This window comes from Neoarius graeffei, chromosome 26, assembly GCF_027579695.1.
Source record: "Neoarius graeffei isolate fNeoGra1 chromosome 26, fNeoGra1.pri, whole genome shotgun sequence".
Classification (NCBI taxonomy): Eukaryota; Metazoa; Chordata; class Actinopteri; order Siluriformes; family Ariidae; genus Neoarius; species Neoarius graeffei.
Genome location: NC_083594.1, coordinates 48,523,186 through 48,541,877, shown reverse-complemented (window position 1 = coordinate 48,541,877; position 18,692 = coordinate 48,523,186). Strand labels below are relative to the sequence as shown.

General features: G+C 40.6%; 2 protein-coding genes across 9 annotated transcripts in view; one reads left to right on the top strand and one right to left on the bottom strand.

Moving 5' to 3' along the window:
* pbrm1 (polybromo 1) overlaps positions 1-8,355 on the bottom strand; it is a 39,038-nt gene extending 30,683 nt beyond the window's left edge. For 7 of the 8 annotated variants that reach the window (XR_009651689.1, XM_060910976.1, XM_060910977.1 and 4 more), the window contains exons 1-4: positions 8,251-8,355; positions 6,736-6,896; positions 662-759; positions 242-389 (exon numbers count right to left, since the gene is read on the bottom strand). Coding sequence is in view for 7 of the 8 variants with exons in the window: in XM_060910976.1 (XP_060766959.1) it covers positions 242-389; positions 662-759; positions 6,736-6,873 (384 nt within the window). In the remaining variant the exon portion in view is untranslated. Of the gene's footprint in view, positions 1-241; positions 390-661; positions 760-3,872; positions 3,963-6,735; positions 6,897-8,250 lie in introns of those variants that run through there. The other variant, XM_060910979.1, reaches the window with a different exon arrangement.
* Positions 8,356-9,402: 1,047 nt separating this feature from the next.
* On the top strand, positions 9,403-17,111 carry gnl3 (G protein nucleolar 3). Its single transcript, XM_060910983.1, has 15 exons — positions 9,403-9,470; positions 9,687-9,745; positions 10,019-10,159; positions 10,242-10,364; positions 10,606-10,695; positions 10,805-10,940; positions 11,029-11,132; positions 11,234-11,384; positions 11,533-11,620; positions 12,941-13,118; positions 13,446-13,588; positions 15,472-15,608; positions 15,736-15,923; positions 16,615-16,657; positions 16,826-17,111. The coding sequence occupies exons 1-15, from the start codon at positions 9,458-9,460 to the stop codon at positions 16,933-16,935; spliced, it is 1,704 nt and encodes a 567-aa protein (XP_060766966.1). The 5' UTR covers positions 9,403-9,457; the 3' UTR covers positions 16,936-17,111.
* Positions 17,112-18,692: the final 1,581 nt, after the last annotated feature.

Genomic DNA, 18,692 nt, shown 5'->3' with positions numbered 1-18,692 from the left:
TTCACATATTTTTCATGAAGGGTGCCATTAATTCTGGACTTGACCATATGTGAAAACATATCTTACAGTAGTCAGATTTTTACTTTAGGTAAGCTTCCCCATACTGTTAAGCTTACAGTAAGTTATTACTACTGATTATGATTAAAACTTCATTCATTATACTCTATTTCAATAACCTGAAACTGTAATAAGCAAAAATTTAAAATGACAAGAAATCTAACTCGATAGAATGACGGCCTACTTTGTAGTAGGTCTTAGTGTTGTTAAAGAGGAGCTGGAAATCGAGGGTGAGCTGCTCCACGTCATCGTACTCCTCCATTTTCAGCTTCTGCTGGATCTTCATCATGTCAATGGGCTGAGACACCACGTCATAGTAATCAGGCTGGTTCCTTTGAGGGAGAAATTGCCGAGGATTATTGTTCACTCTGTCCGGGACAATGTAAAGTTTCCCGAGGGTACGGTTTCAGTCTGTGTCTCACACATGTGACATTTCAGCTCAGTCAAAATGACTTGATCTAAATTTTTAAGTGAGATATTAATGGAAAACTTACACTGTGACATAGAAACCAATTGCTAGTCATTTTGTGTGTGTGTGTGTGTGTGTGTGTGTGTGTGTGTGTGTGTGTGTGTGTGTGTGTGTGTGTGTGTTGGTGTTTCTCACCTTCTTTTTGGTGCTCTGATAAAGAGTTCACACAACATCCTGCCCTGGTCATCCTTATAGTCTCTGATGGTGTTGTAAAGTTCATGACACACTGCAATCTGAGGGGTCGAAGACAGACAACGTGTGTAAGACAAAGGAAACGAGCATCTATTTGATAAAATACAACTAGTCTATTACAGAGCATAAGGACAGAGCTAGAGTGAGTGAGTGTAATACTGGAAAAATGGACAGATAGTTGATAGAGAACCCAGTTAAACAAATGAGGAAAAAAAATTATAGTTGGTCATTTGTTTATTGAGGTGCATGATCCAATATAACATATTATTATCCATACAGGACACTTTTTCCATGGAATAAAAACACACGTTCTATTCCCTTCTAGCGGGTTTCATTCATTTGGTTTGATAGCATGTAATATTGTTAGCATATCGCTTATCCTACGTGTATTACATCACTCCACCCAACGGAGAATGAGCGTTGAATATGGTTTACGATACTGCATGGTTGTCAAGACAACATGACGTCACACATCAGAGACGTAAAACTTCCACGCTAGCGAACAATTGTGACAATTTGTAAACAAACATGGCCGCCAGGTTTGCTTCATTAAATACGGAAGATTTTGAGAGAATTTTGAAAGAGAAAGACGCATTGCACACCTGAAAGAAATGTGTATAATAATAATAATAATAATAATAATAATAATAATAATAATGGCTTTTTTCATGGTCTATCATGCTAGCTGAACACTGCAAAAAATTGAAAACTGAATTTGAGGAGCAAATGACTTAATACTAGTGAAATTTTCTTGCTGCGTGGACAGATATTTTTACTCGACAAGACATATCAGAATAAGTTGGTTACAATCTAGAACTAGGTATAATAATCTCAGAATTGGTGTCTTGTATTCTTCTAATAGGAAATGCTAGATCGTTTCAACTATTTTCAAGATATTTTCACTTGCTAGGATATAATTTTTTGTAGTGAATGGAATATGCCCTGCAGGCCATGGATACGTAAACCCAACCGCTCGGCCTGATGATCAGCTGGGAAAAAAACAAGGCTCAGTGCCTCAGCAACTACGAGACACCCCAAGCAGGACTGGTGATCAACTCTCACCCCGTGGAAGCTGTTGACAGGTTTTGCTATCTCGGAGGCACAACAACGTCTGACTGCAAAGAGCAATTCTGACATCCAGCTCCGCATTGGTCATGCCACCTCTGCGATGGCAAGCCTTGACAGCGTATGGTCCAACAGAAAACTCTCGGTCCAAACTAATATCAGGCTGTATGACAGCCTCGTGCTGTCCATCCTCATGTATGGAGCCGAGACCTGGACTCTAACAGCTGCCCAGGAACACCGCCTGGATGCCTTCGACACCAAGTGCCAACGAAGGATCTTGGGGATCAGGTGGTATGACCATGTTTCCAATGCCACCCTGCGTGAGATCACCAACCAGCCTCCACTGTCCAACAAGATCCGCTTGGCCCGTCTCCGCCTTTTCAGCCACATTGCCAGGGCAGAGCCACCCCTAGAACCAGCCGCCCTACTGAGGGAACAGACCCCCACCACCTGGTCCCGTCCCAGAGGCCGACCCGGACGCACATGGTCCGACCAGCTGAGCAACGACGTGCAGGCTGCTGGCCTCAACATCGCCACCGCCTGGGAGGCTGCCAGGAACAGACCCGCTTGGAGAGCCATATGCAGAGGCGCCACGCTCCCTTCGGGAGCATGCAGAGCTGAGTGAGTGAGTGAGTGAGTGAGTGAGTGAGTGAATGGAATATATCCGATATACCACGAAAAAACCCAGCTAATATTATTTAATGAGTGAGTGGCAAAAGTAGATGAACCTCTAAGATTAGCAGTTAATTTGAACGTGAAATAAGTCAGGAGTTTTCAATCAATGGGATGATTTTCGATCAGGTCTAAGTGTCGACCTGGTTTTATTTAAAGAAAAGAGATGTATCAAAGTCCGATCTTCACAACACATATTTGTGGAAGTGAGAAAAAATATCTGTTTGGCATGCTTGAAACTGGTACAGGTGGTCCTGATCGCTACTTGTTTTGGTTAAGTTAAATCTTTGAGATTTATCTTCGTGCACACATTCTACTCTCTGCTTAATGAAGCTGATGTTGACCAGTAATGTCTTTCTTCTTTTCAGAAGACTATGATCCTGAAGGGTGATGTAATAGTGCATAATGTCTCTCTTCTTTCATACAGTAGTGTAGTCTCAACCAGTGATGTAATGCATCATCGCCCATTTACGTTATACATAGGTAACTTGGCTTCATCAATTAAATCATCATCCAATCACATAGCTATAACACACTCTTGAATGTGAATATATACTCATGTTTGTCCGATGATAAACTGAGAAACATCTCTGAACAGCTGTGTCCGTGACTGTTTGCTCCCGGATCGATCCGTGAGGCAGAATCTCTTCGGCGACAGAGGTCTACATTCCTAGATCATACTTTGTCAATTCAACCTCCTTCGCGACAGACCTAACAGGAAGTGTATCATGCGATGAACTCAGGAGATTTCTAAGGATCTCAGAAAAACAGTTGTTGATGCTCATCAGACTGGAAAAGGTCACAAAACCATCTCGAAAGAATTTGGACTCCAGCAAGCCACAGTCAGACAGATGGAGGAAATTCAAGACCATTATTAAGGCCCAAGTATACTTCAGCAGACGCGGTCTGTGCAATTGTCGGCTGTGCGCATTGACTGTGAATGTCGAAACTGAGAGTGAAGTAATACATGGTAGTGCGCATGCATTCATAAAATCGAGTATACTGTAGAGACACCTATGTACACGTCTGCAGAAGTACAATAGACTTGAGCCTTTACCTTCTCCAAAAGTGGTTGACCGACAAAGATCACTCCAAGAGCAAGGCGTGTAAGAGTCCACGAGGTCACAAAGGAACCCAGGGTAACTTCTAAGCAACTGAAGGCATCTCTCACACTGGCTAATGTTACTGTTCATGAGTCCACCATCAGGAGAACACTGAACAACAATGGTGTGCATGGCAGGTTGCAAGGACAAAGCCACTGCTCTCCAAAAAGAACACAGCTTCCCAACTCCAGTTGGCTGAAGATCACGTGGACAAGCCAGAAGGGTATTGAAAAAATGTTTGTGCATGGATGAGACCAATATAGAACTTTTTGGTTGAAATAAGAAGTGCTATGTTTGGTGAAACATATACGAACCGTATCCTTGCTGTGAAACATGGTGGTGGTGGTAGTATCATGATCTGGATCTGTTTTGCTGGTCGGCTTGCCATTATTGATGGAACAATGAATTTTGAATTAAATTATTCCAGCGATGTCTCAAGGAAAACATCAGGACATGTCTGTGAACTGAATCTCAAGAGAATGCAGGTGATGCAGCAAGACAACGACTCTAAGCACACAAGTCATCCTACTAAAGAATGGTTAAAGAAGAATAAAGTGAATGTTCCAGACTGGCCAAGTCAAAGTCCTCATCTTAATCCAACAGAAATGTTGCATGAGCAGTTCATGTAAGGAAACACACCAACATCCCAGAGAAGCTGCTTTGTACAGAGGAACGGACTAAATCTCCTCCAAGCTGATGTGCAGCACTGAGCAACAGTTACCAGAGACATTTAGTTCCAGTTATCGCTGCACAAGGAGGTCACAGCAGATATTGAAAGCAAAGGTTCACATATTTTTGCCACTTTGAATCACTTTCCTGAATAAATAAATGACCAAGTGTAATATTTCTGTCTCATTTGTTTAACTGGGTTCTCTTTATCTACTTTGAGGACTTGTATGAAAATCTGACAATGTTGTAAGTCATATTTATGCACAAATATAGAACTTTCTAAATGGTTCACAAACTTTCAAGCACCACTGTATATACTTTCGAAGGTTCACGATCACCTAGAATAATTTATACCATAAACGCTTTACAACCCCGATTCCAAAAAAGTTGGGACAAAGTACAAATTGTAAATAAAAACGGAATGCAATAATTTACAAATCTCAAAAACTGATATTGTATTCACAATAGAGCATAGACAACATATCAAATGTCGAAAGTGAGACGTTTTGAAATTTCATGCCAAATATTGGCTCATTTGAAATTTCATGACAGCAACACATCTCAAAAAAGTTGGGACAGGGGCAATAAGAGGCTGGAAAAGTTAAAGGTACAAAAAAGGAACAGCTGAAGGACCAAATTGCAACTCATTAGGTCAACTGGCAATAGGTCATTAACATGACTGGGTATAAAAAAAGCATCTTGGAGTGGCAGCGGCTCTCAGAAGTAAAGATGGGAAGAGGATCACCAATCCCCCTAATTCTGCGCCGACAAATAGTGGACCAATATCAGAAAGGAGTTTGACAGTGTAAAATTGCAAAGAGTTTGAACATATCATCATCATCTACAGTGCAGAATATCATCAAAAGATTCAGAGAATCTGGAAGAATCTCTGCGCGTAAGGGTCAAGGCCGGAAAACCATACTGGGTGCCCGTGATCTTCGGGCCCTTAGACGGCACTGCATCACATACAGGCATGCTTCTGTATTGGAAATCACAAAATGGGCTCAGGAATATTTCCAGAGAACATTATCTGTGAACACAATTCACCGTGCCATCCGCCGTTGCCAGCTAAAACTCTATAGTTCAAAGAAGAAGCCGTATCTAAACACGATCCAGAAGCGCAGATGTCTTCTCTGGGCCAAGGCTCATTTAAAATGGACTGCGGCAAAGTGGAAAACTGTTCTGTGGTCAGACGAATCAAAATTTGAAGTTCTTTACGGAAATCAGGGACGCCGTGTCATTTGGACTAAAGAGGAGAAGGACGACCCAAGTTGTTATCAGCGCTCAGTTCAGAAGCCTGCATCTCTGATGGTATGGGGTTGCATTAGTGCATGTGGCATGGGCAGCTTACACATCTGGAAAGACACCATCAATGCTGAAAGGTATATCCAGGTTCTAGAGCAACATATGCTCCCATCCAGATGACGTCTCTTTCAGGGAAGACCTTGCATTTTCCAGCATGACAATGCCAAACCACATACTGCATCAATTACAGCATCATGGCTGCGTAGAAGAAGGGTCCGGGTGCTGAACTGGCCAGTCTGCAGTCCAGATCTTTCACCCATAGAAAGCATTTGGCGCATCATAAAACGGAAGATACGACAAAAAAGACCTAAGACAGTTGAGCAACTAGAATCCTACATTAGACAAGAATGGGTTAACATTCCTATCCCTAAACTTGAGCAACTTGTCTCCTCAGTCCCCAGACGTTTACAGACTGTTGTAAAGAGAAAAGGGGATGTCTCACAGTGGTAAACATGGCCTTGTCCCAACTTTTTTGAGATGTGTTGTCATGAAATTTAAAATCACCTAATTTTTCTATTTAAATGATACATTTTCTCAGTTTAAACATTTGATACGTCATCTATGCTCTATGCTGAATAAAATATGGAATTTTGAAACTTCCACATCATTGCATTCTGTTTTTATTTACAATTTGTACTTTGTCCCAACTTTTTTGGAATCGGGGTTGTAGAATTCTTGATTCTGACTGGTCAGAAGGTGCTTAATTTTCTATAACAGAAGCTCGGACAGTCGTTCAAATCACCAGTTTATGTAGAAGCACTCAATCTATTTTGTTGCTATTTTTATCGTACGGACGAACACTGAGACTTGTATGGATCTCAGGGAAGGATTCCCCAGTGTCAGTGCTTTGTAAGAGGATGAATTCCATTCTGGAAAAGTCTAGAACTAAAGAACGAACGTGATAATGATTTCGGGATGTTCCACAACATGGAATGTAACTATAAACGGATAAGACGTACAAGTTTCTGAACGATTCTGAATCAATGCACTAACTGGGTTTTTACACAGGCTTATGGATATGTTTACCAAATAATTTTGATGAAAAATAAAATCATAGACTATACTGTATAGAATTTGAGATGAAGAACAAGTAGAAGACAAATTTGTTCGATGGAAATACACCAAGACTCAGTGATGTACTCATTAAATAAATGAATCCTGCTATCATTCTCCATTTCACCAGGACAACATTGAGCTGCTCACAGGATCAACCGTAGGAATGTTCGCTGTTCTTCTTCTCTTGCGGCTGGACGAGGAGGTCGGCGCCGGCTGGCTGTCTTCAAAGTCTCCACCGCTCACGCTGCTGGACGGGGAGGTGGCCCTCCTCCGCTTAGAGCCCATGGTGAAGGTGATGGTGAAGGTTCCTGGATGAAAAACAAACAAAACATCCATCCATTATCTGTAGCTGCTTATCCTGTCCTACAGGGTCGCAGGCAAGCTGGAGCCTATCCCAGCTGACTACGGGCGAAAGGCGGGGTACACCCTGGACAAGTTGCCAGGTCATCACAGGGCTGACACATAGACACAGACAACCATTCACACTTACATTCACACCTACGGTCAATTTAGAGTCACCAGTTAACCTAACCTGCATGTCTTTGGACTGTGGGGGAAACTAGAGCACCCGGAGGAAACCCACGTGGACACAGGGAGAACATGCAAACTCCGCACAGAAAGGCCCTCGCTGGCTGCTGGGCTTCAACCCAGGACCTTTTTGCTGTGAGGCGACAGTGCTAACACTGTGCTACACCACCATGCCAACCCAAACAAAACATTCAAGCACTAAAATTAGAAGTTTGCAAAGAATCAGCTTTTTTTGTTTTCCTCCCACTTATCCTGGTGTGGCTCGAGATGGCAACAGGCTGAAGTGATCCCAGACTCCAGCATCTCCTGGGGGATCCCCAGACGTTCAACTGTGAGATGTAATATCTCCAATGGGACGCGAGTGATACAACTCGAGCTTTTAATCGTTGATCTCCTTTGAGCAGAAAGCTCATTTCTTTTGCTCGTACCTACCACCTTATTCACTGTTAAGTCAGGACAGGTTATCTGGTCTTGGTATAGTATTGATGCTCTAATATGTAATCTTTACTTTAAAGTAGTGCACAGTGTCTTTACACGTAGTAATACTGAGTTGTGTTGAATATTTTTTCCATTTTAGTTGAATGGATCATGAGATCATTGGACACAGAAGGAGGATTTTTTCCCCAAAAAGCATAGTCTTATTATGCACTGATTTTATTTGTAATGCGTGCCATAACCGTTCATGTTGCAAGGCTGCACACATGCATGCATATTTACTTTGCAAAGGTAAATGCATGCACAGAAATCTCCCTCAACCTTTGAATAACTCCGGCTTTTGCAGAGAGCTGATATCATTAGTGCTGCAGCACCGTTATGTGCGGCTGAGGACAAGGGTTTGGGTGACAGTTCCTCAACAGCGTCGCGACGGCACACAAACACAAAGGCAACGTCCCAAACAGCACATTCCCGTCCTACTCGGCATGTCAAAGCACCGCGCTGTTTTTTTCACGACTATTTTATTCCTCGCACACTATCCAGTACGCTAGTATGCATCTTCAGACGTAGCCCGAGCTAGCAGTTAGCCGATAATTGTTCTTCACCGGCGCTTTTCTATTCAACTAGCGGCGATGCTAACTCACCATGAACGGCTGAAGTGGAGGGAAAAAAACTTCCTTCGCGCTACACAAGCCTTACCTGCAGTTTCTTTTCAGCCTTCTTTGCGAATGTGAGCAAAACATTCGCAAAACCCTGTTTGATTTATTACAGGGAAAAAAAAATTAACCATTTGGAGTGCGTTATTTTTTCGCACCCGTTTACCGAGACGTCCCGCCTTCTGCACTCGGATTGGCTAAAGCACATCGGATGGACAAACCGGCATGTGATTGGACAGTTCAGATGTCGTTCACTGTTTATCACCATAGCAACCATAGGACGAAAACTGCTCATCAATAAATTGGGGACGCATGTTAGATTTAAATTTTTTTCTGTACACTTTTTTTTTATTTTGTAATGATTTTTATGCTTTATTAGAATAAAGTAATAAATGTGCAGTTCCTAATGTGACAAAATTCCACATTATTATTATTATTATTATTATTATTATTATTATTATTATTATGGAATTTACAAACAATATGGCATATTACGTATATCACAACAAACAGCAAAAAGTTATACATTCTATACAAAATTACAAAACACGTGAGGGAATCAAACATTATTTTAAATTATTAAATAAAAACATATATAAATATTTTATATAAATCATTTTTTTCTCTCCACGGGTCTTCAAAATGATTAAATTTGGAGAGAGAGAGAGAGAGAGAGAGAGATGCAAGCTGTGTTATTATTTTGAGTAATGCAAAGTAAATACATAATTGTTTTTAATATTTATATTACCATTAATAATAAACTCGGGACTTAAGGGCTTCAAGTATTGTAAACTTAAGTAATATTCACGTACCTCACAACAAACAGTAAGAAGTTATCCATACGATACAAAATTACAAAACACGTGAGGGAATCAAACATTATTTCAAAAAAAATTCAATTAAACATATTTACAAATATTTATAAAAGCAGTTTTTTTTTCCTCTACGGGTCTTCAAAATGACTAAATTTGTAAAGAGAGAGAGAGAGATGCAAGATGTTTTATTATTTTGAATAAGTAAATAAGTAATTGTTTTTAATATTTCTACTTTAATAAATAATAAACCAGGAGCTTAGAGACTTCATGCATTGTAAACTAAAGTAATATTCAAACCAATCCTGATCCCACGGAGGCGGGGTTCGGCGCAATACAGGCGCGAAAAACACACGCATTTAGAGTCAGTTCGCACGACCGGAACCGGAAACAGACGGGAGAATCCGCGTGCGAAGAAAGCGTGTGGCAACGACAACCATGAAGCGACCAAGTGAGCGCGTTTATATGTCATATTTACACAGATTTATAGCAAAAATGGATATTAAACTGTCATTGAATAATGAATTGTATTTATTACATGTATTTGTTTATCTGGTGAACAGATATATTTAATTACTTCTTGCCATCTTTAGTTTTAGAGTGAGTGGTACAATATAAGCTAACTCAGCTAATATGCTGAAGTACTTAAAATCTTCTTCTTCTTCAGAGTTAAAAAAGGCGAGTAAGCGCATGCCTTGCTCCAAACGTTATAAAATCCAGAAAAAGGTAAGAAATCTGAAATAAATAAATATACACACACAAAATGTGGTTATGTAGTTATTTTCACTGATAAGTTCCTTTTGCCACTGTTTCAGCATGTTTTGCTTTGTCACACCGTGATGTCAAACCCACCCTTTTCCCTACTCAAGTGCACTTCTTAGGGTTAGGGGATGAAATAACGGTTTCTCTTCTCGTACACTGAGGACTGTATGGTCACTAGACATCCAGATGTTTTCAGTTTTGACAACATTTCAGATCTTTTCTCCTCTGTTCTGCTAGGTTCGAGAACATAACAGGAAACTCAGGAAAGAGGCGAAGAAGAGCGGAATCAGACGAAAGGTCAAGAAGGACATCGGCGTCCCGAACAGCGCACCGTTTAAGGAGGAAGTCCTCAGAGAAGCAGAGCAGAGAAAGCAAGAGGTGGATCTGAATGACATGTCTGACTCTTTGCGTTATGTATCATTATAGTTCCCCAACTGACCCATGTGTTTGTGCGGTGCAGCTTGAAGCGCTGAAAGAGAATAACAAATTAGCGAAGCAGAAGGCGCGAGCTGAGAAGAGAAAGAAGAGCAAAGAAGAAAGCAGTGAGGATGTGCAGGCGAAGAAAAAGAAAAAAATGAATAAGGTGATTGTCACTTTCATTGGTAAAGATTACTGGAATGTAAATAGACCCATAACAGACAAACTACAAGCAATACCAGTGACATGAATCTAGGGTTTGTTTGCTCCTACACCATCTTTGCCACTCCATTTGTAGAACTTGCCTCACTCATTTGTAGCTTTGGATTAAAAAAAACCCACCTTTACCATGTGGAGAAATGTAAATATTATGTTTTTGTGATGTGATGCCATTGTTACATTTTCAGGAGGAGAAAGTAAAAGCACAGAGGGAAGCGAGGGCGGCTGTAGCAAAACAGAAAAGCTCAAAGATGTTCAGATGCACCGAATTGAATAAGGTGAAACTCGCTCAGACTTGTGCTCATCTTTCAGAAGGTGTTGTTATGTAGGGTATATTTCAGGACGATCATGTCTCATTTGTTTCTCATAACGTTATGTCTTCCTCAGGTTATCGAAGCCTCTGATGTAATTTTGGAGGTCCTGGATGCTAGGGACCCGATGGGCTGCCGCTGTCCTCAGCTGGAGGAAGCAGTGTTAAAGCACGAAGGCAAGAAACGGCTGCTGTTTATATTAAACAAAATCGGTATGTAACCAGTACGCTGTTATGATTGCTGTTGAAACATAAGATAGCGAAGAACTGAGTCATTTTCTTTCTTTCTGCCTGCTATCAGATCTTGTGCCCAAGGACAATCTGGAGAAATGGGTTCGATATCTTGAAGCACAGTGTCCTACATTTGTCTTCAAATCATCTACACAGCTACAGGACAGGACTGTTGTATGTACAAACCAGAAACTCTTGTGATTTTTTTTTTTTTTTGGTGTTTTGGAGGATCTCTTCTGATGACTGTAATGCATTGGTTTGTTGGCTTGTTCTAGCTTGAGAAGAAGCAAAGAGCGAACAGTGCTAACAGTACCATTGACCGGAGCAGAGCAGCAGCATCGTTCGGCTGTGATTCTCTCATGCAGATACTCGACCTCTTGGCTGATAATCGAGGCAGTGAGACTATGCTCAAAGTCGGTGTTGTCGGTAAGGCGTGAACTTCACACTGAAAATCATGAATATTATGATTGTTCATTTATAAAGTGACACATGATGGGTTTTCTGTTACATACAAGTCGGTGATGACTTTCTGGAATAAGCACTCGTTAAATATCGGTTATCTGCATTTGTTCAGGTTTCCCTAATGTCGGAAAGAGCAGCATCATAAACACTTTAAAAGGTATCAGAGTGTGTAATGCTGGAGTACAGCGAGGACTGACCAAGTGAGTTTGTTTGTCACCTCAACCAAATATCAGAGGTTCCCAGTTCAGTCGAGGACATTCAATGGAGCAGAAAAGGACCTATCAAGGTTTACTCCTTGAATATTTTATTTATTTTTTACTTCTGACTGTTCAACTGCTGACAATGGGAGCTCCTAAAAATCTTCAATGACACATTAATTACTGTTTTTGTTTTTTGTCATGCAGTTTCTAATATACTCAGCAAAAATAAAAACTTGACACTCATTATTTTTCAAATAGTGTTTAGAAACTTTTCTTGAAAGAGTTCTTGTTGTGATTATGGTTAAATGCATTGTCAAGGGCATTACGTCACACATTCATTCTACTGGTCGGGCCTACGTAGCACGTGCGAGAGCACTGCACGCTAAAATCACGTTTCCACGTGACACAAGTGACGTGACCTATTGATACACGTGCAATTGATCTCACGGTAGCAGAGTAGAGTGTCATCTCAGAAAAACAAGGTTTTATGGTTAATTATTCGTTAATTTGCAATGCCACGACTGTCAAACATTCAGCGTGAACGTGCCATTGGCATGCTGAATACGGGAACATCCGTCACTGACGTTGCGAGGGTTATGGGATGCAGTCGACAGACCATCCATAATCTCCAGACATGTCTCCATCAAACTGGCACCACAGGAACCACTGGAACCCTCCACAGAACTTGCAGGAGCTTGGTGCCATGTTGGTACAAATATGGTGGCGCATTCCCCAAGCTGTGTTCAGACGCATCATCCAATCCATGAGGAGACGTTGTATCGCAGTTGTGAACGCCCATGGAGGACACACCCGATATTGACATGATTTCATTAAGTTGTGACTCACAGTTTTTGATCATGGACATTGTCGTCGCATTTCCGGTGGAACCGATTCCATGACAAACATGATCTGTATGCTATAGCATCTTTAATGACAAGATAATTGAATACAATCGTTATTTCAAACCTATTTTCCAAAATGTTCAAATTATTGACTTTGAAACGAGTGTAAAGTTTTTATTTTTGTTGAGTTTACATGATTCAGGGAGTTGGTCTTCTCCACCTCTTGATTTCCCAGCTCTGTTTTCTGAGGAGCAAAATTGGCTCCCCCCCGAAGTCTGTGCCTGGTCTGGGAACCTTTGCTGTTTGTCTCTTGTGCACTGTGGGAATCTTATGAAGCATGATGAACTAACTGTATTGATCTGACCATGACCATGGAGTCTGAATTCAATCCAACACTGAGCTTCAAAGTGTTTAAAAATCTTTAAAACTTGCGAGTAAATTAATGCTTGGATTGAGGATGTATTGTCTTATTTTCCAGATGTATGCAGGAAGTACATATTTCTAAAAAGTTGAAGATGATCGACAGTCCAGCTATAGTGGCAGCTCCGTGTAACTCTGGTGAGAAGCTGGCTCTGAGGAGTCTCCAGGTGGACGAGAAAGAAGAGAATCCTCTCGAAGCTGTCAAGAGTGTGTTGAAACAGTGCAACCAGCAGCATGTGAGGAGAATATTTATTTTAAATCTCTTAATTTTAAATATTTAAAGTGTCAATGATTGCACTTATCTTTGGATTGACTTTATCACAAACTGTATATGTAAGTCAGCACTCTTCTGCAATAGTAAATGAAAATCCTTTGCAAAATCCAGACTCTAGACATCCAAGTATCTGAGAGAAACAATGTTCCTGGTATAGTCTTCTCTTGCTGTTTGGACACACATTCAAAACATTAAATGTTATGAAAGTAGAAGGGTTTTGGATGATCTTTTAAATGATATATCATTGCATGCAGATAAATAAATTGCATCTGAAATGTTTCTTCTTCAGATCATGTTGCAGTACACTGTCCCCGACTACAGAAACTCACTGGAGTTTTTGACTTTCTTGGCCAGGAAACGTGGCTTGCTTCAGAAAGGTGCGCTGCCCAACACGGTGCAGGCTGCAACGGTGTTCCTCAATGACTGGTCTGGGTGAGTTGGTTAATTTTACAAGGATGTGCTTTAAGAAATGCACAATAAATGCGTCGTTGTTACGTATTTAATGTGTGCATGCTTACTGTAAATTTTAGGTCTCGGTTTTAAGATACAGTAATATTGAGAAATACTGTGTGACAAGTACCAAAATCAGTCATATGTTCAATCCTGTATAAAAAATGACAGGATCAACAAATCTGTCTCCACATCGGTCCAGTGTTTTAGGCTGCTGGGCCATAGAAGGTTCACGCTGCATGCTGCACACTACACGCTACACGCGTGTAAAGAAAAGTGGACAAACGTAGCATGACTTGCTCTGGGCCATAGAACGGCGTTCACGCTGCACACTTCACGCGTGAAGCGAGAAATGAACATGCACACTTTTTTCTAGGCGTGAAGATGGAAATTCCAGTCAATGCATGCGGTCACCGCCGCGCCAGCCAATCAGAACGGGTCTAGGGAGATAACTCTATGCTTTCAGGGGAAAACTTCAGAAAAAATATAATTGAATGGTATAATTGAAAAATAGTTCTTCATCGGGATTGTCAAGCAGATTATAGAATGTTCGGTGAAATTCACCACGGGTTTCTCTCAGAAGGAAGTGTTCTCGGCTCCAAATTCTGTTCCTTTTTCTCTTCCTCTGTCTCAGTAAAAGCAGAATGAGGCAATTGTCGTCATCCGAAGAGTCCGTATTGTTGGTTACTCGGTCAAAGTAGAACAGACGCAACACGTGAACATCCAAGCATGAAGTTTAATGGCCCAGGGTCCGGTTCTTCACGTGAACGTGTAGCGTGCAGCGTGAACCTTCTATGGCCCAGCAGCCTTAGGTGAATGTAATGTAGTAGTGATATTGTGCAATGATAAATCGCAATACAAATTTGACTATTTGAATCAATGAAATAAAAAAAAAAATTGAGATTATCAGGCTGCGTAATCTGTTTTTCTGAGCTGTAACTGCATCGTTTAGGCAGCAGAAACACATTGCCGGGAATAGACATGACTTCACCCTAGACGGAAGTATCACAGCTCTAATATCATGAAAACACAGATGTACAATAGGAAAGAGCTGTTGTACGGTTGACTGAACAAATTGATTTAGCAAGAAATCAGAGCTGTCTTTTTAGAGTGCTGAAAACTAAAGAAAAGAGAAGCAGATGCAGATAGTACAAATGTTCATAAGTTTAAGAAAAGACCTATTTGTTAACTTTCCAATTTTAATAAAATTAATATTTTTAAGTCTGTTATTTTACTCCAACGTTTACAAATGTGGGGAAATTGTTGTGATTAAGAAAATGAAACAAAAGCATTTTTTTAATTTAACAAAAGGAATATTTAAGTGGATGATAGGAAAATCTCATCTCATTATCTCTAGCAGCTTTATCCTGTTCTACAGGGTCGCAGGCAAGCTGGAGCCTATCCCAGCTGACTACGGGCGAAAGGCGGGGTACACCCTGGACAAGTCGCCAGGTCATTGCAGGGCTGACACATAGACACAGACAGCCATTCACACTCACACCTACGGTCAATTTAGAGTCACCAGGTAACCGAACCTGCATGTCTTTGGACTGTGGGGGGAAACTGGAGCACCCGGAGGAAACCCACGCGGACACGGGGAGAACATGCAAACTCCGCACAGAAAGGCCCTCGCCGGCCACGGGGCTCGAACCCAGACCTTCTTGCTGTGAGGCGACAGCGCTAACCACTACACCACCGTGCCGCCCTGATAGGAAAATACATTTCTTTAAAAAAGTTTTTTTAATTGTTGTGGGAAAATCGAGTCGTGAACCCAAGATTATGAATTGAGTGAATCATGACATGCCTTTGACGTAGTGTAGATTAATTCTGATAATTGCTTGATTAAGTTTGTGTTTATCTTCCAGAGCTAAACTGAGCTTCTGCAGCAAAGTGCCAGAGAGAGAAGGAATCCCTCCACATCTCACTGAAGCCATGGTTACAGAAATGCAGACGGGTGTGGGCTTAGACCAAATAAAAGTGGCCAACAAGCAGGTTATTAAACGTATGGTCCATCTCCTGTTTTGTCTTTTTAGTACACCATAACATTGTGTTTACTTTAGAAAGATGACTACTTCATGACATATTTGGTGAATCTACTTGTAGACGTTAATTGAATTCCCCCCCCCCAGGTGTACGGAATCCAAACCTGTCTATGACTATAGCATTTAACTCGAAGGGCCTGACTGCTGGAATTCTGAATGTTGGTGAAATCCCTGAAGAAAAAGAGACACTGGGGGAGAGAAAGGTAGAAGAAGGAGGAAGAGAGGAGGACGAAGACATCTTTGAGGAAACGGCAGAAACGAAGGACACTGAGGAGGTATTTGGACTGTTTATAAAACAGTAGAGCTGAGTGCTGGCAGCTTCTTCACAGTACATCACTCACTAGATCTTCACCTTTTCAACAGACTCCAGCTTTTTCAGCTTCAGAGCAGTCATGCTGTGTTCCTCTTGACAATGTCTAAACTTGCCTTTTCTGGATTTAAAAAAAAAAAAATTCATAATTTTCTAAATGGTATATTGGTGCACTTTCAAAGTCCAAGTGTGAATGCTCTTAAAATGAATTAGATTAAAATGTTGACGTTATATGTGCATGGAACTATAATGCAAATTTGATAAAATGTATGTAGTTGGAGTGTTTTGGGGATTTCACAATCTAAAGTCTTTTAAATGCATTTTGAATCTTTTTAATTCCACCAGTTTTATTTTACAGATTGGTCAAAGTATAAAACTGCACTGTAACTTAATTTTTGCTGCCAGCTAAATGCACTTTTCATCCCAATATGTCACTAAAAGCAAATGATGAGTCATGATGAGTCCATTGTGTCATATATACTGTACTTGATGAGTTGATAATCCAACTCTGAACTCATCAATGTTACTGATGATTTCTTCAAGTATATCTCTGCCATTTAAACTTGCAGAACTTAATATGACCTGTCTTCTTTATGGATTCTTCAGTCTTGTCCTGTGCTAATTTGTTTGATTCTCATGTTTGAAACGCATTTTAGATCGAGACTACTGACTCAAAGAAGGCTCAAACTCCGAAAAGACGTAAGTAGTTAAAAAGCTTTCTTTTCCTCTGTCCTGTCCAATTAACATATCGGATGTAAATTCCAAAAGGGCTTGATTTATTAATCGCAAAGAGCTGACATTCTGCATTCAGTAAACTTGACATTTTATGACTTGATGTAGCTAAATTTTCTATCTTGTCACTTGTAGGTAAACAGAAGAAAGGAAATTCACATCCTGTTTCTGTCAACATTGATCTGTTGGCTGTGCACAAGAATGATGATGATGATGCCTATGATTTCAGCACTGACTTTGTGTGAGATGTTGGAGCCCCAAAACAGATTTCATTTACAAGAGTCAGTCAGTGTGTCGATTGTGATTATCTATAGCATGTATAATCCGTTTGACTGAAATATCTGGTTGAAAACATGTTTTCTGTCGGTCTGACAGAACCGGTTGTATATATGATGGATAATTAAACTTTTAATTTTCTGTACTATGGGTTGGCATTGTTGTTGTTGTTGTTGTTGTTGTTGTTATTATTATTATTATTATTATTATTAAGCTTAAGGGATTTTCTGAAATGCCCAGTGCTGGTATTATGTTTACAACCATGCAACAAAAACATAAGTGCTTCTAAAAGATGGACTGGACTGAATATTTCTTAAAACTTGTACCACAGTGCTGTTGAATTTAGATTCTGATTGGTCAGGAGGTGTTGATTTTGATTCACAGCAACTTTTATATTCTCTGCAGTCAAAAGTTTACAGACATGTACATGAAGGCTACCACCACCATGCTGTATGGTTTGTTTAGTGTTCCTCTGTACTTTGTCACCAAGTAACTTAACCTTTCTTATCTGACTAGGAAACTTTGCCTGCGAGCTTTGCCTTTTCTTAGACAGCAGACTCAGTCCATGGAAATATAAAACTAGACAGTGGCACTGGTGTTCCAGAAGTTTCCAGTTCATGGCAGACCTGTGCCTTGGTTGTTCCTGACCATCTGAACCAGTTTCTTCTTAGTGGAGGCTGACAGTTTGGGTGTTCTTCCAGAAAAGTGGCTTGGCAAGGCGTATACATCTCTCAATAACTTGTACTTATGTACACTTGTTTGGACTGATGATCTTGGAAGCTGTGGTTGTTTAGAAATGGCTCCAAGAGACATTCTGCATGTGTAAATCTATGATCCTTTTTCTTGGATCTGCACTGAGCTCCTGGGACTTTCCCATTGTACCGTGTGTTGATTGATCCCAGGAGTGCGGTCAAACCATTTCACTCTAATCAATCATGATTACGAGTAGGAAGTTAAGAGATCTTGGACTTTGCAAGTTGAGACATTTTAGAACTTTCAGCACCACTGAATTAAAGTGGGTGTATATACACTTGTGTTCAAAATAATAGCAGTCCAACACGACTAACCAGATCAATCACTGTTTTTGGTGGAAATTATATTACTACATGGCAAATAATTTACCAGTAGGTGTAGTAGAGTCATAGAAAACCAACAGACCCAACATTCATGATATGCATGCTCCTGAGTCTGTGTAATCGAATAATTAAGTGAAAGGGACGTGTTCAAAATAATAGCAGTGTGGAGTTTAATTAGTGAGATCATTCATTCTGTGAAAAAACAGATGTCAGTCAGGTGGCCCTAATTTAAGGATGAAGCCAGCACGTTGTACATCCATTTCTCTCTGAAAACCTGAGAAACATGGGTCGTTCCAGACATTGTTCAGAAGAACAGCGTGCTTTGATTAAAACATTGATTTGGAGAGGTAAAACGTATACTGTAAAGAAGTGCAGAAAATGATGGGCTGCTCGGCTAAAATGATCTCCAGTGCTTTAAAATGGACAGCAAAGCCAGAGAGACGTGGAAGAAAACAGAAGACTACCATTCGAATGGATCGAAGAATAGCCAGAATGGCAAAGACTCAGCCAATGATCAGCTCCAGGATGATCAAAGACAGTCTGAAGTTACCTGTGAGTACTGTGACAATTAGAAGATGCCTGTGCGAAGCTAATCTATCGGCAAGAAGCTCCCGCAAAGTTCCACTGTTAAAAAAAAGACGTGCTGAAGA